The following is a 22,998-nucleotide window of genomic DNA, read 5'->3' as shown; positions in this document are numbered from 1 at the left end:
GGCTTTGATCTATACACTTTTTTCGGCGGGCCAAGGCTCTCCTCTTCCTTTCCGAATATACAAACGCCAGGCGCAAAATGCAAGTAGACATACAGGGGGAATAGTTTGTCACGAAATTCATTCCAGGCCGATCCACTCGCCCTCGCCGTCTTCATCAACGCCGGCCATCTGATCATCATCTTCTTCGTTATTGCCGGATCCCACAGCCAATAAGGCTGTTGCAGGCTTCTTCTCCGTGAGCACCGGCTTTGACAGAAGATAGTTGAGATCGTAGAGGTTCTTTTCTGTCAGGCGCTTCAGATTCTCTCGGATGTCATCAATCGCGCGTTGGACGGCACGCAGCTCAGGGGCGAATGTCCCTGAGTTGTCTTTGAAGTATCGGCCGTGACTGCGGAACATAGATTCGATCCACATCAGGTTGAACTCCAAATGAGGCGTTTCTTCCGCCGCATGAGCAACAAAGCGAAGCAAACGCGGCAGATACACAGTGGGGACCGCGCGAACCACGTGTGGGATATCGGAGGGAGGAATGGCCTCGTATACGGCTCGCATGAGCTTGGATTCGTTCAAGCGGAAGGCCATAATGAGAGCCTTCAGGAATGTGTTTTCTTCATCAACGGTGTTGGATTGAGCTGCCTTCTGCGCAGCCTCGAGCGTAGCAAGAATGGTCGACGGGGTGATCGTAATGTCCAGATCGAAGGGGTCGAAGACAAAGTCGTTATCCAGGCTGTAGATCAGAAGCCCCTCGGTGGATGCAGCACAGAAAGCGCGACCGGTTGGAGCAAAGTCGACCGACGTCACCCGTACTTCAGGACGTGTAGTACGTGTTCCGGGATCGCCACGCTTTGCACCCGGCAGGGAGCGATCGATACGATCCTCCTTATCAGATGCCTCGCCGGTTTCGTCAATGAGAGCACGAGGGCCAGCCTCGGTGAGGTTCCGGCTGTTCAGGAATTCCTGAGTACCGTCCAGAGATGTGTTCACCGAGACCGTGAACTTCTTGATGAGAGACCCCGTACCGACGTCGTACAAGCAGATGTATTTGCTGTTTCCTCCTCCCAGAATGCAAGTGCCATCCGCACTGTAGGTGATACGGTTGAAGGACTTCGTCCCTGCAGCGTTGGCGGCAGTGCGACGATCGGAAATTTTCCTGCCACCAGAGACATCGCGACGCCCATCTAGCCCTCCTTCCTGAATAGCGTCGAAGACAGACCAGAAAGAAAGTTGGCCGTCCAAGGTGGAGGCTGCAACCTGCTTGCCGTCAGGACGGAACGCGACGCTCAATACATCCGACATGAGCTGCAGAGGCTCGCTAGTTTGTGTCCGACCGAAGATGCTCCAGATTCGTACGGTGTGATCCCAGCTGCCACTGACGAGATGGTCACCGTCGGCAGCGAAAGCAAGGCTGGACACAGGACCCTCGTGGCCGGATAGCTGGTCTAGTAATTGGCCGGTTTGCACGGACCACACATGGATGTCGAACGAGTCCGGTGAGCCGGCGCAGACGACCTCTCCACTGGGATCGACGGCCAGAGAGGAGAATGACAGACGAGAAGGTGCAGTGAAGGTGCGGAAATTGCGGTACCGAATCAGATCCCACGCTCGAATCGAACCGTCCAGCGACGCCGTGAACAGAACATTTCCTTTCTTGGCGAACTCACATGCGGTCACTCCGCTCGAGTGCTCGGTAAAAGTCACAATGCAGAAGCCTGATTTGACATCCCACACTTTGACCTTGCCGTCGTCGGCGGTGGTGACGATTCTTTGCCCGTCTGGCGAATAAACGATGGAATTCATAGAGTCAAGGTGTCCCTGCTGCTTCAGAATGTACGACTCTGACTGCCACTCCCAGACCAGTAGTTGACCATGCTTGGACGACCCTAGTGCAAGCCATTCGCCTGATTGGTTGATAGTCACGACATCAATGTTGCTTTGGGACACACTGGGCACGAATTTTAATCAGTAAATGTAGCCAACGGAGTAGCATTTGACGGGCTTCAAACCTCAAGAGATGGATCATGTTGAATTCAGGCAGATCATACAACCCGAAAAGACCGTTGGAGAAGCCGACAACTAGCAGATTGGAAGGCGCATGGTACGTGGCGCAATTTACTTTGGCATCGTTCTGCAGGAAGAAATTCTTCTTGACAATCCTCCACCGAGCCTCTGCAATATCTTCGTCTGTTTCCGGATCTTTTTTGGTCACGTATTCCCAACGGAAAAGAGCACCGTCCTGGCTCACCGTGTAAATCTATAGCAAGGTTTAATTAGAGACGGCGCTTTCACAGGGAATATCTTAAACCAATGCTTACCAATTCTTGACTCGCATTGAAGTACGCAGCCACTACGCCTTGCCGATGGCCTGCCAGCGTGGTTGGTTCAAATCCATCTTCTGGATCTAAGCTCCATACTCGCGCCGTCAAGTCCCGGGATGCTGTGAGCAAAAACCGCGAATCACTTGACCATTCGATGGTCGAGAGAGTATCAAAATGCGCAGCAAGGTCACGGTGAAGAACGAAGGGCGCGAACTCAATCTCGCCATTTGTTTCGGTGCCCGGGGTGGATGGGGTTTGCCAGATCTGCAAGCGTCTCCCCACGCCGACTGCGAAATGCCGACCCGATGGAGAAAACTTGAGAGCGGTTACGCGCTCCTTGAAAGAGAAGTGGTGGATAGCAATGCGCCGGTGGAAATTGGTCAGGATCGCTCGGCCAGTTTCGTCCACTGTCAGTAGCAGATTGCCTCTGGGAGACAGATCGAGGCGGTCGATGTTCGTGCGGTGGGCGAAAGGAAGGGTATAAGAGGCGTTCCTGGTGGTGGATAATGTCAGAAACTGAGAATGGAGAAAAGAGCAATTGAACAATCAAAGAAGACATACTGCACGAGGTCAAAGACTGTAACTCGATTGCCTACAGGCGAAAGCAAGCAGGTGCCATCGGGAGTAAAGAGCAAATTGCCCTTGCGGTAGACCGTCCCCAACAGGTTGGAGAACTATAGAAGCTCAGACGAGACAGGTTAGGAGCGACACAATACATAATCAATCCTCCACAGCGCACATACCTTGAAATCCGTCTTCATTTTCCCACTGCGACAGCTCAGAGCGCTCCGTCAAAAATTCGACCGCAGCAATAATTCCACGATAAGCCCGGATCAGCAATATCCCGATCCCGGGCCCAAAGGAGGTTAGCGCTCCACTAAACCCAGATAGGCAAGGCCAGCTATACTCCAGAAAACGAAAGGAGATTCAGGGGGAAGCAGCAATCGAAGCAGCCCGAACGCCTTCCCCTTTTCTCCAAGGCACCCCGACCATCTTTTCCACTTTGTGCCCGGACATTTCCTGAGGGGTCTCTCGCCTGTGTTTTCCTCTCTTCGTCCATTCCCCCAGCCCATCATGTCGACGACCGAGACTGCCTCGCCCATTGGCATTGCCAATGTAAGTTGATTTCCGGACCTCCGAAACGCGTTCGATTCTTGGATAACTGACCAGCATGTTTTTCTTGTGTAGCTCCCCAACCAGCGGTGTGTACCACCTCCACAGAATTGAGTCTGATTGACTGCGAGGGGAATAGTCTAATGGAATCCATCCAGACACAAGATTGTCGCGAAGCGGGGTGCGGCATTCACAATTATGGTGTGTTTGAGCTTGGAATGTCTCGGTCTGAGCTTCGAGGTTGACAATTCGATTCTGTCTACAGGTTGCTGGAGAGTCGGGATTGGGAAAGACTACCTTTATCAACACCCTCTTCTCCACCACTATTAAAAACTACGCCGACCACAAGCGCCGCCACCAGAAGCAGATTGACCGCACTGTCGAGATCGAGATCACCAAGGCCGAGCTCGAGGAGAAGTTTTTCAAAGGTGGGAAACAGATTCACACCCCACGGCGCCCGGCGGGTGATTCTTTCCGTGTCTCGCAGCAGCTGATTGTTTTGTTCCCGTTCTCCAGTCCGCCTGACCGTCATTGATACCCCGGGCTTCGGCGACTATGTCAACAACCGTGACTCCTGGCAGCCAATCATCGAATTCCTGGATGACCAGCATGAGTCCTACATGCTCCAGGAGCAGCAGCCCCGTCGTACTGACAAAATCGATATGCGTGTGCATGCTTGCTTGTACTTCATCAGACCCACCGGACACACTCTAAAGCCCCTCGATATTGAGGTGATGAAGCGCCTGAGCTCGCGTGTCAACCTGATCCCCGTCGTCGCGAAGGCCGACACCCTGAGTCATGCCGACCTGGTCCGCTACAAGGAGAGAGTGAGTGGGCAGTTATGTATTCCATGCTTCGGATCAAGTCAGTTAACGAAAGATAGATCCGCGCTGTTATCGAGGCCCAGGGCATCAAGATCTACACCCCTCCCGTCGAGGAAGATGATGAGCATGCCGCCAGCCATGCCCGCAGCCTCATGGCTGCTATGCCTTTCGCCGTTATTGGTTCCGAGAAGGATGTCAAGGCCAACGACGGCCGCGTCGTGAAGGGTCGCCAATATGCCTGGGGTGTTGCTGAGGTGGAGAACGAGGACCACTGCGACTTCAAGAAGCTCCGTTCTATCCTGATCCGCACTCACATGCTTGATCTCATTCACACCACCGAGGAGTCGCACTACGAGGCCTATCGCGCCCAGCAGATGGAGACCCGTAAGTTTGGCGAGGCGCGTCCTCGCAAGCTCGACAACCCGAAGTTCAAGGAGGAAGAGGAGAACCTTCGCAAGCGCTTTACCGAGCAGGTCAAGGTCGAGGAGCAACGCTTCCGCCAGTGGGAACAGAAGCTCATTTCCGAGCGCGACCGACTCAACAAGGACCTGGAGGCCACCCACGCTGCGTATGTTTGTCAATTTTCTCGTGCGCTCTGACTGTTGTCTTATACTGACCCATTCCCAGTATCAAATCACTCGAGCAGGAGATCGAGGGCCTGCAGGGCTCCAGCACTCGCAGCCATGGTCGTCGTTAGAATGGTGGGCCGGGAAAGCGCCCGGATCGGTCAAAAGGGGAGTAGGCGAACCGTGCATGCTCTCTCGTTGTTTTCTTCTTTGAGTACCCCATGTCTTGCAGTTCACGCGCTTGGGAGGGCGCACCTTCGCCTCGAGGGGCTGGTTCGTTTTGTTCTGTTATATCCATTTACCACTGGTAGCTAGCGATGGTGTCTCTACATCCTTGATAATAACCCCCTCCTTCATTCTGTAGCGCGGAAAATACAGAATTAATCCTTTGCTTGCTCCGAGATTGTCAGGGTAGAGTGTTATAGTTGCCGGGGCTCGGCTCCAATTTGACCGAGCTCCAGTCCGCATTCCGCTAGCTTTGAAACGTCACCCAACTTGCTCTCTGGACGCAGATTTTGTGTCGACAGCAATGCGACCCAAGAAGTTCCCAATTCGACATCTTCACACCCTCAAAACGCACAATGGTAAGTCAATTGGTTTTCAGTCAGGCCCCCCACGCAACAATACTCGGAGCTAATCTCGCGCGTCAGCACCCGTCAATGCGGTGACCTTCTCTAGCTATCCCGGCGCCTACGTGCTCACCGGTTCCTCAGATCGCGCTGTCCACTTGTCGCGCGCCGTCCCCAACGATGCGGAAAACTCTGCAACTGCGGTAGAAACCGTCTCGCCAATCCAACGGTACGAGGCACATGGCTACTCGGTCCTCGACGTGGCCGTCACCGCAGACAATGCGCGTTTTGCCAGCGTCGGCGGCGACCGCCAAGTCTTCCTCTGGGATGTTGAGCAGAGCAGTACAACCCGAAAATGGACTGGGCATAATGGAAGGGTGGAAGCGGTGCAATTCGCTGGCGAGGGCGATGCTGTCGTTGTCTCTGGTATGCTTTCCAGAATCCTAGATCACTCTTTGCATGGCCGATGGACTGACCACTTCTGTCTCATGCATAGGTAGTGCAGACACCACGATCAACTTGTGGGATTGCCGATCCAATGCCCATAAGCCCATCCAGACGCTAACTGAGGCGAGTGATACCGTCTCATGCCTGCACGTGCACATGCCTACGTATTCGATTGCCAGTGGCAGCTACGATGGCCATGTGCGAGTCTATGATGTTCGCATGGGACGGACAACGATCGATGTCCTGGCGCACCCAGTGACAAGTGTCCGGTGCTCGATGGACGGGAACGCGCTGCTAGCTTCGACGCTAGACAGCTACATTCGGATGCTAGATCGCGCTGATGGAAAGCTTCTCGCCGCTTTTGGAGGATCGAAGCAGGAGAACCAACCTGCCCCGAATTCCTTCACTACTAAATCACGTCGTACCTACAAGAATACCGAACTTCGGGTGCGCTCTGTATTCGCTCAAGGAGATGGAGTGGTTCTGAGTGGAAGCGAGGCTACGCAGGGCGAGCAAGGCCCTCTTGGTGCCGCTGTGTTTGCCTGGGATATCCTAAGCGGGGAGGTTGTGGCAACCGTGCCGATGGGCAACCAAGTCAAGGCGGCGAGCTGCGTGGCCTGGAGTGAGAAGGCGAACTGGGCGGTCGGATGTTCGGATGGTAAGTGCCTTCGCTATCGAGTTGCAAAGACTCCCTGCTGATGCTTGGATTACTTTGCATTAGGCACCGTTCGGGTCTTCGGTTGAGCCAACTGGCGATCGCCGCCGCCGAACGTGGTTGCGCTTGTCTGCGCATCGCAATCTTCTTTGCGAATTGGCTTTCTATCACCCACTCTAACTATGCGCATTCTTTGGAAATTAAAGACTATCTTGATTCGTGGCGTTTGATTCCTTTGCCAGGCTTCATTACAACGGGATCTATAAATCATGGCTTCCGACCGTGTCGGGTCTCAAACATTGCTCTACTTCTGCTTCGTCCAGACAGAATGAAGTTTACCTCCGTTGTCGCGACCGCGGCGGTCATGGCACTTGGTGCTGCCTCCAACGTCACTGTCATTCGCTCCGACGAGCCCTTTGTCCCAAACAACAAGCTACCACCGTCGCACGCCTCGTCGGACGGCGCAGACATCGTCCGGCTTTTTGCCAACCTCGGCCGTTCCACAGCATGGAAGCTTGTCTCCAAGACCCATCTGGAAGGGGACACAGGCGAGCCCGAGGGGATGGCACTTGTAGGCAATGACCGTCTCTTCGTTTCTGCCGGGCAGTGGACCGTCCCAACCCAAAAATACCCTCATCCGATCAACGGCACAGACCGCACTGCTGGTGCGGGCTTCGCACACATGCTCATCTACGACAGGGAGGGCCGGCTCATCGCCAATGCCACCCTCACTCCACCAGGCGACATCGAGTACCACCCCGGCGGCATTGAATACGACGGTCGCTACGTCTGGGGTACATTAGCGCAGTACCGACCAAACGCCACCGCGACAGTTGTCCAGATCGATCCGCTCACGCTGGATACCAAGTCTCTGTTTCGCACGCGCGATCACAACGGCGGGATCGTCCACGATACTATCACCGATGACATCGTCACGCTGAACTGGGGCGGCCGTAACGCCACCACCTGGTCTCTGAAAAACTATCCGCGAGGGTTCACCCCGCTGCCAGGTTTCACTGCTCCTATTTCATCCGCCCCGTCCCCGTCGTTCTTTGTTGATTACCAGGATTGCAAGTTCCTCGGCCATCATGACCTGCCGGCCATCATGGCAGCTCGATTAGGGTTCTCTGGAGGCCAGGCATCCGCCAGAGCTCTTATGTTCTGCGGCGGGGTGGCCACCATCAGATCTTCCTTCAATCTGGGCGGTATCGCATTGGTCGATCTGCAGACGATGCTCCCTGTCTGGGAGGTCCCGATTGCCCTGACGAGTGATCTGGGAGCACCTCTCACGCAGAACCCGATTGATATTGCAGTGGTGGATGACAAGTTGAGGATCTACTGTCTTCCCGACCAGCACAACTCAACCCTCTACGTGTATGAGGCGTCATAGAATGAATCCACGGATATATGTCAAGTAAATAGCCATGTCATCTGGGGAAGTATCTGTCGAATAATAAATCATGCAGCCACAGAGCTGTGGAGACCAAAGGAAAATAAAACACTCAACAGAGTCGGAGGCAATATTCCAATTCCAGCAAATAGCTCAAACGCCAGCACCAAGAATGGCTAATACGAAGGCATAGATCATATACTCGTACAGGCATCGAATTGCCAGAAAAAAAACGCATCACAAAGAAATCACTTTTGTTAGCCATCCCAACACGGGATAAGCGGCTCCGTCAAAACGCGAAGACCAAGGTGAAGGATGTCTCACGCATCCTGATCAGACTCCGCCGTCTCGTCAGGTGGGGAGTCATGCATCTTCTCCGCCTCCAGGGCGTCGATGGCCCGACGCAGCTCGTGCTCGCCGACGATAATCGTTCCCGCCCGCGCCGTACTCAGGAAGCTAATTTCCACCGCATCCGCCGACGGGTCCACGTCCGGCTTGAGGTGGTGCGTCATCGGCGGCGTGGGGGGCAGCTGATGGGCGGACGAGGACTTCTTGGTCTTGGGCGAGCTGCCGAGCGCCAGGCGCGAGCCGAAGGTGTTGAACAGCGCCGGCACGGAGCCGATGACGCTGCTGCTGTTGTTGCTGCCGACGACGCTTGTGTCGCCGGAGGTGGCGGCGCGAGCGGAGCTGTCGGTGGCTTCTGCTAGTCGGCCGGCGACGCCGCAGACGATACCCGATGCCTCAAGGGGCAGGTCGCGCAGGTCCAGCATGATCGGGATGAGATAGTCCTCCTTCGAGCCGAGGAGGAGGCCCGGGCCATCTTCGTCGTCCGGGTGCGCATTGGTGGGACGTGCGAAGCGCGGAAGAAGCCGTTTCTCCAGAAGGAGGGAGGCGGCCGGGTCGAGGGCTGCGAGGGTGAGGGAAAGGAAGCGTGGTTCGTCGATTAGGAGGACGGTTGTGAGGGCATCGCGGAGGATGGACAGGGAGCTTTCCTCGCGGTTGAAGTGGTGATGTGCGGCGCACTGCACGAGACGCAGAGTCTCGTCGACAGAGGGCGAGATCTGGCGCTTACGCAGGTTCTCAAAGGTGCGAGTTTGCAGCTCTGCTACCGTCGATGGCGGCGGCGTGACGGGAGGAATGAGGTCGCTGAGAGGTCGCTCGGACCGGGGAGAGGTCGGGCTCATAGGGTTGATGAATGCTGCTGTGGCATTTTCAAACTGGAACCCGCGGGTTTCCAGGGCTGATATCACGCTCGCCTTGCTGTGGAGGGGCACCAGAATATAGTCGGAGAAGTACGTTGAAATGAAGAAGATGGAACTGTGGGATGAGCCGTTAGTATGAATGTCAATTGATAGATTGCGGGGAGGAACGAGCACTCACATCCCTGCCATGGCGAGCGGACTGGTCAATTCCAACACACGCTTTCCAGCTTCCAGACCTTCGCCCAGGACCTGCATGGCGATATAGTCATTCTCACTTATGACCAAGCGAGAGCGCAGCTGGTTATCCAGCTGGCTGAGCTCGTTGAGCAGCGGCTCGAAGTACTTGTCGATCAAACGGCGCGGACAGATCACAGAGACCTCGACCGGGGTGATGGAAATGTTGAGGAATGCAGGCTGCCGATACTCGGGAGCATTTTCAGAGCCACCGTCAATGTATTCGAGCAGTTCGTCTTCTTCCTCCTCTTCTTCTTCTTCCTTGCCGCCCTCTTCTAGTGGAGAGATCTCATCGAAGATCAGGCGCAGCACTGGCTTTAAGAAGTAGGGATACAGCTCCAGCGGAATATGTACCAAGACCAAGCGATCCTCCTATTTTCGCATGAGACTTCCTGTGGAGGCCAGTTGGAATGATTGAGGGTGGGATGACTTACCACGAAGTGGACTTGGGCATCGATCAGAGTCATCGATTGATCCATTTTATTCTCCGTGTCGGCGTGTCAGTTCACGCGCTCCCACGACGGTTGAAGAAAATATAAGACCGAAAACGCGAAGAAAAAGACTCGCGGAGTCTGAAAAGTCGAGTCTGTAGTTTGGATTTGCTTTGTCTGGGTGCAGAAGAAGCTGCGGCATGCATGGCGGGTGTCCACGCAGATTACGCCATTGACGGGATGTCGCGATGATGGGATGGCGCTATCGTGCTAGGATGAATAGGTGCTATTGCGACAGAACCGAGACACCATACGCGGGGGGAACACCGTATGGCGTCAGGGGAGATGGAGAGCACGAGAAGCGCGCAGAGGAGCGAATGACTCAAGAGCAAGATCTGGGGACTCGATGTCACAGATGAGAGATGGTAGATAATGTTGTCCAAAGGCAAAAGGGAAAGCGAAAGCGAAACCGCCAGGCCGTCAATGTTCTTCCCCTCTTTTTTTTTCCTCTCTTCCCACATCCACCTCGCTCTCGTCGGTTTTACCAAATCTCTTCATGCAACCTTGGGACGCTTTATCTCGGCCTTTTCCACCCACTCGATGATCAGCATGCTTATCATCGCCCCGCGCTAGGCGCGGGTGGGCACGGACTTGTGTCGTGCATCTTGGTACCTGAACGCCTGAACGCCTGGACAGCTTTCCCCGGCTACACGGCCCTGGACGATGTACCTCAGTGGTGAGCTGAGTGATCCCCCCCCCCAACCTCTCCCCTGGTCCAATCGGGCGTGGCTGATCACTCTGCATGCCCCCCGCGTTGTCCTCGGCGATCAACCATACCCAGTCGCCTGGGGGAAAATTCACATAGCCCTATCTTCCCCTGCAGGTGCCCCGATGCAGATTCTGCTATCTGTCGCCGGCGCCAGCCGGGCGCAAATACGACATGGAGACACAGTGGTTGATCGGTCCCCGCTTTCGTCTTCTTCGTTCTTTTGTCTTCCATGCTGATACGGCTACCATTAGTGGCGCGGCCGAGTGGGCAAAGGGCGATCTGCCGATAAGAGCTCGGCGATGGGTGGAGTTATCCCAGCCGCCAACAGTCCAAGGGGGCGCGCTCGCACCCCCCGCCGATACGAGATGATGACCATCAGAACTAATGGGAGTTGCGCGTGATGGGCGTGATGGGCGTGACGGAGATGAGAGTGCCAGAACGTCGAAACAGGTGGGTGCATTCGACCCGAATCTAGTGCCCGCGGGGTCTTGATAACGATCACGGTCCACGTTCTCTCTCGAAGTCCTCACGCCAGCACGTCCCTCCGCATGACTGAGTGCTCTGAGTGGCGGTTCTCTTCTCCAGGGTCGACCCACGACGTCATTCGGCAGGCGATGTCCCGTCGCTAAAATCGGCCACAGCTGCACAACTCTCCAGCGAGGACGTCCAGGATCGAATCCTCTCTTCAAATCCGTCGAGTACCTAGATAACTATCCCCTAGGAATCACAGGCACAGTACCTCACTACGGGTCATTTCTCCTGCGTCGACCAGTAGTGTCTCGGCATCCACGGAAATACTTGCCGCGCAGCGAAACAATATATCTTTGCACAGCGCAGATAGAGCGCCATAGAGGCCACCACCCGCAACAGTCTTTCATAAATATAACAGAAGAAACACGGATTCTGACACTAGCGATCCATCCAGATTCTGCTAAGAAGGGCCATGGCTGGAGGACCACCACGGCTATCACCGTCACCATCGCTATCACCATCACCCGGCGGGGTTGATTGCCTTGCATGACTTGGCGTTAACCTGAAAGTCGCCTGATCCAAATATATACGGAGGCTAGATGTAGACGGTAGAGTGTCACATCCGCTTGTATTGGTTATGGCGAAATGATCTACCGGTCTATTCTTGAAGCATACGGTGATAAATTTTGGTCTTTGCACACTGCCTTGATCGGTGTCTGTCACTAGACAAGAGATGTATAGAAGAGACAATGACCTCTGTTGGTGTGTGAAACCAAGCAACATTCGCCAGTTTGGGAGTGCCGTAGAATGCTGGGCCTTCATGGTCAACCAAAGCGCTCAATCTCTGATCTTGCTAACTGCAAGGTTCCATCTACACCATAGGGGTTGATGGATTGATTACCACGTGAATTCTTGGTGAGCAACAAAAACCGAGAAAGGCCGACGGTATACGAGAACTTGGCTTGTTGACGATTAACCCAGGCTGCCGGCATGCCACCCCTTGCTTGGCATCTCCTACTGGCACCGCCAGGCTTGGTGATGCATCTACATGCCAGCTCACCGAGTCCACCGCCGGAATGCCTCAGCCAGAGGCTCCGGCCACTTGCCAGGGCGCAGCGCGCACCCACCCTGCCTATTCGGGGCTTTGTTTTTCTGTTCCTTGAATGACAGCCCTCGTCGATAGCATTGCAAAGAGCCCGGGTATTGACTGCTGGGACCAACAACATTGCCGCCCTGGTGCCGATCGGCCTGGCACGTGTTGTTAAAGGAAGCCATGTCCAGATCAGGGACCCTGATGATTGGAACTTCTCAGCAACACCACAGCCGACCTGAGCTGGCTTTCATTTAGTCGACACCCTCGTTTCTAATTCTTTATTTGCAGATTGTGGCCGTCTAGCAGTGATCCGTTCGCTTGTCAACAACATCGGAGGATTTGATTATCTTTCTGATCGTTTGCAGGCCGACTGTCATTCGTTTGCTATACGACCATCCTTCGCTGCCATGGCGAAGTTGAATTTCCTTCTGTTGGCCGGTTGGGCTGCCAAGTTGGCGGCGGCCAAGGATGTATACCTCGACTGGAACATCACCTGGGTCAATGCCTCCCCCGACGGGTTTGAGCGTCCGGTCATTGGAATCAACAACCAGTGGCCGTGTCCTCAGATCGATGTCGACGTGGGAGACCGCTTGATCGTGGATGTCTACAACGGACTCGGGAACCAGTCCACCGGCATCCACTGGCACGGCTTCTACCAGTATGCCACCGGTGTCATGGATGGCACCACCAGCGTGACGCAATGTCCGATCCCCCCAGGATCGCACATGCAGTACCACTTTGATGTAGGGGATCTCAAAAAGGCAGAGGAAGACAGAAAAAACTGATAGCAGCATACAGGTCAATCAAACAGGAACGTATTGGTACCACTCGCATAACATGGGACAGTATCCCGACGGTCTGCGTGGCGCATTCATCGTTCATGACCCGTCTCCCCCCTTCCAGTTTGACGAGGAGTTCACCGTTACTCTGAGCGACTGGTACCACCAGCAGATGCCGGACCTTTTGAACAAGTACGAGTCGCCAGAGAATTACGCTGCGTTCGGCGGGAACGAGCCTCTGCCTGACTCGGGATTGATCAACGACTCTTCGAACGCCAAGATCAAGGTGCAGCCGAACAAGACTTATCTAGTGCATATAATTTGCATTGCCAACTGGCCGGGCCACGCCTGGGCCTTTGACCAGCACGAGATGACTGTGGTCGAGGTGGATGGAACGTACGTCGATCCGTACCCGGTTGGAGACCAGTTCCTTCGCGTCGCACCCGGCCAGCGCATGGGTGTTCTGATCCACACAAAGAACGACACGAGCCAGAACTTTGCTGTCTTCAACACGATGGATGTGAACATGATGTTCTTCTATGAGAACCGGACGATCCCCGATGGATATAACCCTAACGTGACGGCATGGCTTGTGTATGATGAGGCGAAGCCTTTGCCGGCACCTCCTTCGTTCAACGACTTTGATTTTGTGGATGATCTTGTCTTCGTCCCGGTCGATAAGGAGGCCCTGCTTCAGCCTGTGCAGCACCAGATCATCCTGGACACTTTCATGACTGAAATCAACGGTGTCACGCGCTTTACCGTGAACAACCAGACCTATCTCCCCCAGGATGTTCCAACGCTGTACACTGCCAACACTATTGGTCCCGAGTTGGCTTCCAACCCAGAGGTCTACGGACAGGTAAACCCGTTCGTCATCAAGGGCGGCGAAATTGTCGAGCTGGTGATCAACAACCATCACAACAACCTGCATCCGTGGCATCTGCACGGCCACCAATTCCAGGTCCTGCAGCGCACGGTTCCTGACGGCGGCTACTTCACTGGGAATTACTTCTCCAATGTCTCTCAGACCCCCGTCCGACGGGATACTATCATGGTTCAAAACCACGGACACACCGTGCTTCGCTTCCGTGCCGACAACCCGGGTGTTTGGCTTCTTCACTGCCACATCGAGTGGCACGTCGAATCTGGCTTGATAGCTACCATCATCGAGGCCCCAGAGACTTTCCCCCAGTCCGTGCGGGCTCCCCCCAATAGTCACTACCAGGCTTGTGCTGCCTATCCCGCTGATAACAGCGGCAACGCCGCGGGCAAGCAAGGGCTCGATCTGGCTGGAGCCAACACCCAGGTCCCTACGGAGGACCATGGAGCGATGTACACCAAGACCGCTGCTGCTTTCCCTCCAGCTTCTCACTCTGTGTCACTCCATACTTCTTCCACAGTTCCTCCAGCTCCCAAACCCACTACGTCCGCGCCGCCTGTTCCTGAACAGCCTCCTGCGTCCACGAATGCGAACTCGCCACCTCCTGAGCAGCCGCCAGCACCTACGCCAACACAGCAACACTCATCACCTCCACTTCCGGAGCAGCCTTCGCCCAAGCCAGCTGGCAATCAGCCGGCTCCTCAGGCTCCAGCTCAGGCCCCAACTCCTACGGCCCCCGCGCCCCAGGAACCAGCCCCAGAGGCCCCCGCGACTCAAGACCCCGTTCCCCAGGCCCCTGCACCTCAGGCTCCAGCCCCAGAGGCTCCTGCACCTCAAGACCCCGTTCCCCAGGCCCCTGCGCCCCAGGAACCAGCCCCAGAGGCCCCCGCAACTCAGGCTCCAGCCCCAGAGGCTCCTGCACCTCAACAGCCTGCTCCTCAGGTCGCACCCGTGTATCCCACTCCTCATCCTGACGGGGGAGTTCCTGCACCTGAAGGGCCTGTCCCGCATCCTGTGTACGAGCAGCCTGCACCGCCTCATAACCAGCCTGTCTACGTTTACTCGGGTGACTCTCAGTAAGCATACCCTCCGTTGGCAGAGTCTCTCATATTAATTCGTTTGTTCAGGGGAATTTGGCCCCAGCCTCATACCGACAACGGTCATGCGCAAATTGGTGACGGCTCTGATGGGCCGCCTACCGTTGCTGATTCTCACGACGTCAAGTACGCATTAACACCTCGTAACTCTTGAATCCATGCTAACCCAGCCCAGGGGCCCGTGGCCTAACCCGCATGTCGACCAGTCTCACGCCCAAGTTCCTGATGGGCCTGGTAATCCGCCCATTGTTGCTAGCAACGGGGACAACAAGTAAGAAAACCCTTGTCATTACAATATGGGACCATATTAATATTTCTAGGGGTCCTTGGCCTCAACCCTACAACAACGATGGATATCTCGAGGAAGGAGGCCATGTCATCAAGACTCATGATTCCGGGTAAGTGCTCACAATGCTACTTCTAAAACAATTCCCCAGCGATCCTGTCTAACATTTCTCCAGTCCTGATGACCTCCCCAAGGGCTATGAGTACTGGGAGCCATACGAGCACACGCAGTAGACGACTGGATCGGTGTTTAACAGGAGCTTGTATATAAGCTTCGTCTCCCTAATGTCTAATCGACTGTTGGTCGGTTTGGTTTCTAGTTCAAGCATAATTTTTGCCCACCATTCACTCCTCAGTTGGAACCCATTGTTTTCGAATCGTAGAAATGCTCAGCTAGCCATCTAGGTGGAATGGCTGACCAGCAATGCGGGATGCAAGGCGGATCATTCCGGCCGGGGTTGGTCTTCCGCAACCGGCGACGCTGGGCCGGACAACATTCCTCCCATTCTCGACTGTTGTAGCACCACAACATACTTGAGGCATCCAAGCCTCAATATCAATTAAGGGTTTAGAAATTTACTGTAGGAGCTGGTTTACATTAGCCATCATTTCTTCCCTCCATAATGCTGTACAAATGGAATTTCCGTATGTTTACCCAGCTCCACTGTTCCTCATTTCCCTAGTGGGTATGATCCAGGCATAACCTGTTCCGCATCCGGCAACCTTTGATTCACTGACTACATGTATGCGGAGCAATCTTACAGTCCCTTAGCCAGTCAAACATCTCATCAAGGCCGATCGCCTCGCGACCTCGCACTCGGCTTCAGCCGAGCTCCGCAAACCCTAATCCGCCACCCCGCAAGACCCCCGGCTATGTGACTACCTACTGTTTTCATTCGCATCTACATCACAGCTCGTAATCCTGATGCGTGCCATTCTGTTCCCAGCATATTGTATGTAGTTATATATCAATTAAAATGATGCGTGCGCCGCTGCCAACCCGTCCTTTCCATATTTACCATCCTTCTGCTCTCGAGCTCGCCGACAACCTCCTCTACAAGCACCTAATTTTCAGCCTCGAAACTTCCAACCTCCATCATGACTCGGTGGATCCTTGGAGACAAGTTCGACACCGTCTATCCCCATAAGGGCTCGATCAAGGCCCTGTGGGAGACGAAGTGGTGCTTTTGCGTGCGTCCTGACCACCTCTACGACCGCGATCGCCAGGATTGTGCTAACCCTAATTCCCGCGCCTTCAGTGCCAGAAATCCATCTATCCATTCCACGACGGATTATTCGAGGACTTCGAGCCAATCTTCGAGAAGCTGATTGCCGTGAGTATCGACGTGGAACCCATATCCTTGAAAAAAAAAAAAATTCAGACGTCGCAGCTGAACCAATCCAGGGCAACATCAACGACCCATTCACCGATGCCTACACCAACACCTTCGCCCCGATCGTCGACGCGCTGGAGAACCAGGCCGAAGCAGCCCTCAGCGCCGGCCAGCGCGACCACGCCGCCGACCTCTACCGGCGCGCCGCCGTCGTCCTCCGCATCTCCCGCTTCCCCTACGTGAGCCCGCACACACGGCCCGCCAACGCCGCGAAGCGCGCCGCCTTCGACCGCCAGAAGGACGTGTACCTGAAAGCAGCCTCGCTGTGGCGGCCCGCGATCCACGAGGTGGTCATCCCGCACACGCACCGCGCCGGCCGCGACGGCGCGCGCATCCCGCTGTACGTGCGGCTGCCGGAGGAAGCGAGCGCGACGCAGCGCGTGCCCGTCGTGCTGCTGATGACCGGGCTGGACGGCTACCGGCCCGACAACAGCCAGCGCACGCACGAGATCGCCAACCGCGGCTGGGCGACGGTCATCGCGGAGATCCCCGGCACGGCGGACTCGCCGGCGGACCCGGCGGACCCCGAGTCGGCGGATCGGCTGTGGGACAGCGTGCTTGACTATATGGCGCAGCGGCCGGAATTCGATATGACCCGCGTCGCTGTCTGGGGGCTGAGTGCCGGTGGCTTCTATGCGATCCGGGCGGCGTGTACGCACCGTGACCGGCTGGTGGGATCGATGGCGCATGGGCCTGGATCGCACCATTTCTTGAGCCCCGAGTGGCTGAGCAAGGTCAATGACCACGAGTACCCATTTACGTGAGTGGATATCCTTCCATGCCGAGCGATTGATGGTGGTGGTGGTGGTTGCTGATGTACATGATGCATGGGGTAGCATCACGGACTGCTGGGCCGAGAAGTACGGCTATGATAGCACCGAGGAATTCATCCAAAACTCGCAGAAGAAGTTCTCGCTCGTGGAGACGGGCGTTGTGGACCAGCCGAATTGTCGCCTGCTGTTGCTGAATGTATGTGCTTCGTGACCAAACGAGAACCCTTGCACCCAGCACCTATGCTAACATGTTCATTAGGGCGTGGACGATGGCGTCGTCCCCATTGAAGACTCGCTGGTGCTCTTCAACCACGGTGGTCCCAAGGAAGGCCGCTTCTTCGATGGCATGTTGCACATGGGCTATCCCAATAGCTTGCCCGTCTCCTACAAATGGCTGGAGGATGTGCTGGCCCCCAGCAAGACCAAGGCGAAGAACTAGAGTGGACCGAGTGCGCTCGTCGGGGTGCAGGGTTTAAATCGTGTTCTATAGGACCTTGTTATTCAAAATTGGACTGTCGTTGGCTTTTTACATTGTCAGACGCACTGTAATTTCGGTGCCAGTGGACGATTCCGTTGTATTAGATGAGAAAAGACCTGGTGGGAATCATCATGTAGAGTAGAATCATACTTTTCATCGTGTGAGCCTGCGGCCGGATCGCCTTTTGATTTTGAGTGTCATGGAACAGGTAAATGGTGTAGATGGCCTCGCCGCAACGCCCGCAATGCACGAAAGACAGCAACCTTGCCCAAGCCCAAGGGCACACGAAGACGATACCAAAAAGTCGTATAATGCACAGTAATAGACACAAGCAGAGGGAAAGAGTCTAGTCGTCGTCGACTCTGGCTCGCTTCGAGCCCCGGTCCTCCGCCTCTTGGATACCATAGCGCTTCTGGCCGGACGTCACATCGGCAATCATACTATCGATTCCGAATGGATCAGCAGTATCCTTCTCAAACTGCACAGGTCCCTGGCGCTCCTGAAAGACACACAACATGTCAGTTGACGAGTTTTGGTGAATATAGGCCCGGGGGAACTTACCTCGGCATCAGCAGCACCTTTGAACCCTTCCTTGGCCCGCCCAAGAACCTCGAAGCGGTTGGTCTTCTGGATTTTGCTCATCTCACCCTCGCCGCCTTCGTCATCGTCGGCGTCGACCTGGGCCCGAGGGCGGTAAATACTGTTGATGGCGTCCTGCGCAGCGAACAACGGCTTATCGTAGGGGTTGTCTTCATTGAAACCAGCATGCATACCGCTGGTCTGATTGAACAGACGCGAGTCCCACATGGACTCGGAGCTTTGTGTTGGCTTAGCCAGACCCAGGGCCACCTTCTCGGAGATATCACGGTTCTGCTCGCGTGCCATTGCCTGAATCCTGCGCTCCGTACCCATACGGGACTGACGCAGTTGGCGCTCATTCTCCTGTCGTCGCTCCCGTCGCTGGCGCTCACGCTCCCGTGCAGCCTCTTCCTCCTCGCTCGGAGAAGCCGACCTCGAAGAGTAAGGCGATACACTGCGACTAAGGCTTCCAGAACGGGATCGTGCACGGGATTCACGGCTAGGTCCAGCCCGCTCATTGCGAGCCTTCTGAGCCAGCTGTCGGAGGTGCTCTTCCTTCTGAGCCTTCTCCTTCTCTGCCAACTTCTGCTGCATCTGAGCTCGAAGCTGCACCTCCTCGCGAGCATGGCGGTCAGCCGTGAACAAAGCTTCAGCAAACTGGGCGAACTTGTCGTTGATAGACACATCCTGTAGCCCCCGACCATCCGCAGCCAGACGCTTGTCCAAAGGCACAGTATAGCCCTTTGGATTCTTCCAATTCGATACAGGGGGAGGGATTTTCCAAGCTTCCTGGTCTTCGGCGGTAAGCTTTCTCGGCGGCGAGTGCATAACCGGAGGCGGCGGCGACGGCGGGCCGCGAGGAATCTTTTTGTGCTTGAACTTGGGCGGCTCCATGGGATCCTGCTGTCGCTCGACGATCTTCATAATGCGGTCATTCTTGCGCTCGTTGTCGCCCATCTGGTTCGCAGGCGTGTATCGGACAAAAGTAGGCTCGGCCCTGCGTCCGCCCTTGACGTTCTTGGGCTTCTGTGCTGCCGCCGCTCCATCCACCAGCGTGGCGAGAGCGTTCTTGGTCTTTTCCATCTGCGCCTGGACTTCCTCCTCCGACGGCCGGTCCAGGGATATCTCTCCCATGTCCACCCGCTGCCGAAGCGGGATCAAGTCCTTGAACGAGGCATGGACGATACGGTTGTCGGCGTGTCCGCGGCGTGCGATCGCATCATACTTGACCTTGCCCTCCGCGTCCACCTGAACTGCGAGTGCATTTGACGTTGACGAAGCTCCCTTTCGACCCATATCGAGCGGGTATTGGGCAACTAGGATCTCGGGAAACGCGCCGCCATCGCCAAAATCTTCGGGCGCTCGCGGTCGCCAGCCTGTGCGATTTCCGTAGGGTGGAGGACCGGTTCTCTGAATGCAGAGAACGTCCTGTTAGCTGCTGATATATGCTTCCAGTTGAGCGATGGGCAACTCACCCGTAGGACAACCTGGGTTTCATCGAGCTGGTCGGCGCCCACCACACGCGGACCACGGGGTTGCGCATGCGGAGGCAACTCCTCCTCATCGCCGGTATATTTGGGTTTTGGAAGAGACTTGAAAAGCCCCGATGCGAGAGAAGCCATTGTGAAACTCGATAGCGAGGCGAGCGCTGCTGAGTCGAGGTGGCTGGATGAGTGGACAATCTTCAGAGTGATGCGCTTGGCTTTGCGGGAACTGCGCGAGAGGTTCGTTTGGGTCACCGAATGCCAAGACTTTCTATATCGCCCACCTCCAGTCTGGAATGGCACTGATTTTACGCGGTTGGAGGGAGAAAAAAAGATGGAATTCACGGAATATGTAGACATTTATAATTGCAGATAGATACACAACAACAGATGACTTTGGATACATTGAAAATCACCTCGGTAGATGAGACTGTGAGAGGAGTGACATGTGTGGCGAATTGTCTATCCGTACGAAAAAAGATTAAGGTACAGTAAAAATACAGGGGCCAGATATCTCGAAGAACTCGAGGCCATGATGGAGAAATATATCAGGTGGATATCGAATGGCTACGCATGGGACATGCGACGCCTTCCTTGTCGCCAACCTCCACGAAATGCTCTTGGCCATGGAAGGTGTACCAAATCTTCAATCGTTTCGGCAGCAGTGGAGCTGGATCATAAAACCCCATAATTTGAAACTGCATATGCAAGTCAGCATTGCGAATAAAGGCCACGACAGGAGGACCAGAAGAGAGCTTCACTTACCTTCACAGTTTTCTCGGGGATAATCAACTGGGCCCGATCCACTAGCGCAGCGACAGGAATGGTCACATCAATCACGCGAGGCTCGGTGAATCCAGACTTGGGCTTCTTTTTAGTAGAAGGAATATACCCATACTCAGCTTTGGTAATGACCAGACCGTACTGCTTCGCTTCACGATCCTGTCGTTTTTGCACTTGGTCTTCCATCAGATCGATGGCCTCTTGGCTTTCCATTTGTTTCTTGGGAATGAGCTTCTTCAGTTCCTTGTGGCGACGGGCAGCCATCTGCCGACGCTTTTTTCTGTCCCGAGGACGGTTATAACCAAATTCAACTGCACAATAAGCCAGCCAAGGGAATATTGTGGCCAACGCCGCTGCATCGTGAGTGGCTCCTTCGGGGGAGCAGATGGTAATAGGAAGGTTGATACCCTGGCCAAGCCGCTTCCAGGAGATAGTCAAGACGATCCCATTCTGCGCGAAGCCGACACCGAGTCCCATCTTGGTGAACTCACCAATTCGTCGAGTGCCCTTAACACTCCAACTAAGTGAAAGGTCTAGACCCACAATGGTACTGACTTCGAGTCGCACCGCCCGGGCTTCCTCCATCTTCGGCATGGGGACGTACCCATCAGCGCTCCATTCGGTCTTCACAGGATCGTCGGCCGGCTTTCCTGAGAACAGGTTCCGTGCATAGGTCAGACCGAAACCACCTCCTCCGGGAGACATTGTGAGATGCGTTTGCCACGTTTCAGCAGAACGATCAATGAGTTTCTGCTTCTGCACAAGATGGTGCAGTTCATCTGCTCCATCGTCTTCCTCATCATCGACGTCAATGGCTGCTTGGGGCAAATTTGGCAGAGATATTAGACCGATTTGGAAGCTGCTTAGTTCATCCTCGACCGACGACATGGTCTCGGGGCTTGGCCATAAGGAAGGAAAACGCTGAAGGAAGAACTCGGGCCACTCTAGAGATCCACTAGACCACGAACAGAACGCTAGCTTCCGCTGAGCAACTTCCTTGGACACCTGTACCTCAATAGAGGGCAAGCTCTCTTGAAGAGAGCGCTGCACAATGCTGCTGGCATTGACTTGAATCGGTCTGGTGCCAGATATTGGCTGGAAAGTGCGTGCAATTGTCGTCTTCAATGTGGGAACAGGAAGAAGGAGACACTGAAAAATGACGGCCGAGTCTCTTAGAAGCGAGAGGGGACGCCGGTCCCATATCCCCTTGGTACCTGCTAGACTCCTGAAGTTCGGGACCACAGTAGCACCAAGCTGAATGTCTTTGGCCACCATTATTGGAGGCGAAGGAACCTAGAACAGGAATGAGTCAGTCTCCTTGGATAGTTTCCCGGAGAATCGCGTACCTCGACTTCATGCTGAGTCTCGTCCTCATATTCGACTACGTATTTCTGCTTTACACGGGTAATTTGACCCGCAATGCCGGTGTTGAAAGTCACTTGTATGGGCTCTTCCATTTCCTCGAGCTCTTCGGTTTCTTTCGAGCCGTTCTCATTCTGGTTCTCGGCCTCGTGGTCATCTTTCGTCGCAGTCAAGAATTCCGGTAGGGGCAGCGGAGCTTTGAAATTGTACGTGGCGCCCATCGCGGTGACGCGGGGTGAAGGTATCTGAAATTGAACATCGCCATCGTCCTCAACATGGATCATTGATTGCGCGTTGATCCCGAGAGTGATAGTGCCCTGGAAATTGGCAACAAGTCATGTCAGCAAAAGGTGCCCGGGCGATCATCTAGTTGAGATACAGGCGAAAAGAGAACTCACCCGACTCGCCACCAAGCTTTGTACAGCCTTCTGCTCGCGTTTCTTCATTGTCTTCAAGTACCATCGCCGAAACTCATCGGGCGACATCGCCTTAACGCCGATGTCCTGCCTCTGGGCCTCCCCTCCCCGGCCCATTGCACCGAGGGGGCCCCATTCTCGCTTGACACCCTCCGCCCCCTGGAGATCATACACTGTGCGCTTTTGGGGATCGATGAGGATATCGTAGGCTTCTTGGATTCGGTTGAAGTGTCGCTCGGCCGCATGGCGGAGATGCGGCGGTTGTTTGTCGGGGTGGAAGCTCAGGGATAGGTTGCGGTATGCGGAGCGAATCTGGGAATCGGTGGGATGCGACTCCGGTGATAGACCCAGAATCGTGTAGAAGTCGACTTCTTCAGGGTAGTCTGCAGTCAGCGTCTCCGCGTCGAGCCCGTCCTCTTCCACGTCCGCGCCAAAGTCCCGTGCTGCCGCGGAGGCAGACTCGAAGGAGGTGGACATTGGATCACAGGTATCCGTTTCAGGCTCTTGGCTGCCAAACAGAAGCCATAATCCTCTGGCCTTGAAGGGAGACGAGGTGGTGCGACACGGTCAAGATGAAAACCTCGCGGAGAAACTTTCCGGTCTCCG

The 22,998-nt window shown here is 55.1% G+C and overlaps 7 protein-coding genes across 7 annotated transcripts; 4 read left to right on the top strand and 3 right to left on the bottom strand.

Moving 5' to 3' along the window:
* Positions 1-117: 117 nt before the first annotated feature.
* On the bottom strand, positions 118-3,076 carry N7459_008176 (snoRNA-binding rRNA-processing protein PWP2; the record flags this gene model as incomplete). Its single annotated transcript, XM_056947344.1, has 5 exons — positions 118-1,942; positions 2,004-2,251; positions 2,313-2,808; positions 2,877-2,989; positions 3,059-3,076. 5 exons carry the CDS (start codon positions 3,074-3,076, stop codon positions 118-120), a joined length of 2,700 nt encoding a protein of 899 aa, XP_056796854.1.
* A 313-nt stretch (positions 3,077-3,389) lies between these two features.
* aspC (septin CDC12) lies at positions 3,390-6,533 on the top strand (the record flags this gene model as incomplete). The annotated part of the gene is made up of 11 exons (XM_056947343.1): positions 3,390-3,431; positions 3,504-3,517; positions 3,587-3,629; positions 3,694-3,892; positions 3,945-4,255; positions 4,312-4,824; positions 4,880-4,953; positions 5,051-5,091; positions 5,280-5,402; positions 5,469-5,813; positions 5,884-6,533. 11 exons carry the CDS (start codon positions 3,390-3,392, stop codon positions 6,531-6,533), a joined length of 2,355 nt encoding a protein of 784 aa, XP_056796853.1.
* Positions 6,534-6,817: 284 nt separating this feature from the next.
* On the top strand, positions 6,818-7,879 carry N7459_008174 (uncharacterized protein; the record flags this gene model as incomplete). Its single annotated transcript, XM_056947342.1, has 1 exon — positions 6,818-7,879. One exon carries the CDS (start codon positions 6,818-6,820, stop codon positions 7,877-7,879), a length of 1,062 nt encoding a protein of 353 aa, XP_056796852.1.
* A 320-nt stretch (positions 7,880-8,199) lies between these two features.
* On the bottom strand, positions 8,200-9,782 carry N7459_008173 (ACT domain-containing protein; the record flags this gene model as incomplete). The annotated part of the gene is made up of 3 exons (XM_056947341.1): positions 8,200-9,196; positions 9,260-9,687; positions 9,750-9,782. The coding sequence occupies 3 exons, from the start codon at positions 9,780-9,782 to the stop codon at positions 8,200-8,202; spliced, it is 1,458 nt and encodes a 485-aa protein (XP_056796851.1).
* A 2,704-nt stretch (positions 9,783-12,486) lies between these two features.
* Positions 12,487-15,357, top strand: abr1 (multicopper oxidase abr1; the record flags this gene model as incomplete). The annotated part of the gene is made up of 6 exons (XM_056947340.1): positions 12,487-12,822; positions 12,878-14,817; positions 14,869-14,964; positions 15,014-15,109; positions 15,159-15,236; positions 15,300-15,357. The coding sequence occupies 6 exons, from the start codon at positions 12,487-12,489 to the stop codon at positions 15,355-15,357; spliced, it is 2,604 nt and encodes an 867-aa protein (XP_056796850.1).
* An 864-nt stretch (positions 15,358-16,221) lies between these two features.
* Positions 16,222-17,729, top strand: ayg1 (heptaketide hydrolyase ayg1; the record flags this gene model as incomplete). The annotated part of the gene is made up of 5 exons (XM_056947339.1): positions 16,222-16,314; positions 16,383-16,457; positions 16,529-17,277; positions 17,354-17,486; positions 17,550-17,729. The coding sequence occupies 5 exons, from the start codon at positions 16,222-16,224 to the stop codon at positions 17,727-17,729; spliced, it is 1,230 nt and encodes a 409-aa protein (XP_056796849.1).
* A 385-nt stretch (positions 17,730-18,114) lies between these two features.
* On the bottom strand, positions 18,115-22,869 carry N7459_008170 (uncharacterized protein; the record flags this gene model as incomplete). The annotated part of the gene is made up of 6 exons (XM_056947338.1): positions 18,115-18,267; positions 18,330-19,757; positions 19,823-20,098; positions 20,597-21,907; positions 21,961-22,293; positions 22,375-22,869. 6 exons carry the CDS (start codon positions 22,867-22,869, stop codon positions 18,115-18,117), a joined length of 3,996 nt encoding a protein of 1,331 aa, XP_056796848.1.
* Positions 22,870-22,998: the final 129 nt, after the last annotated feature.

This window comes from Penicillium hispanicum, assembly GCF_028827665.1.
Source record: "Penicillium hispanicum strain IBT 35686 chromosome Unknown utg000007l_segment0_segment0, whole genome shotgun sequence".
Taxonomy (NCBI): domain Eukaryota; kingdom Fungi; phylum Ascomycota; class Eurotiomycetes; order Eurotiales; family Aspergillaceae; genus Penicillium; species Penicillium hispanicum.
The sequence above is the reverse complement of the archived record's forward strand: the minus strand, read 5'-3'. Positions and strand labels throughout refer to the sequence as shown.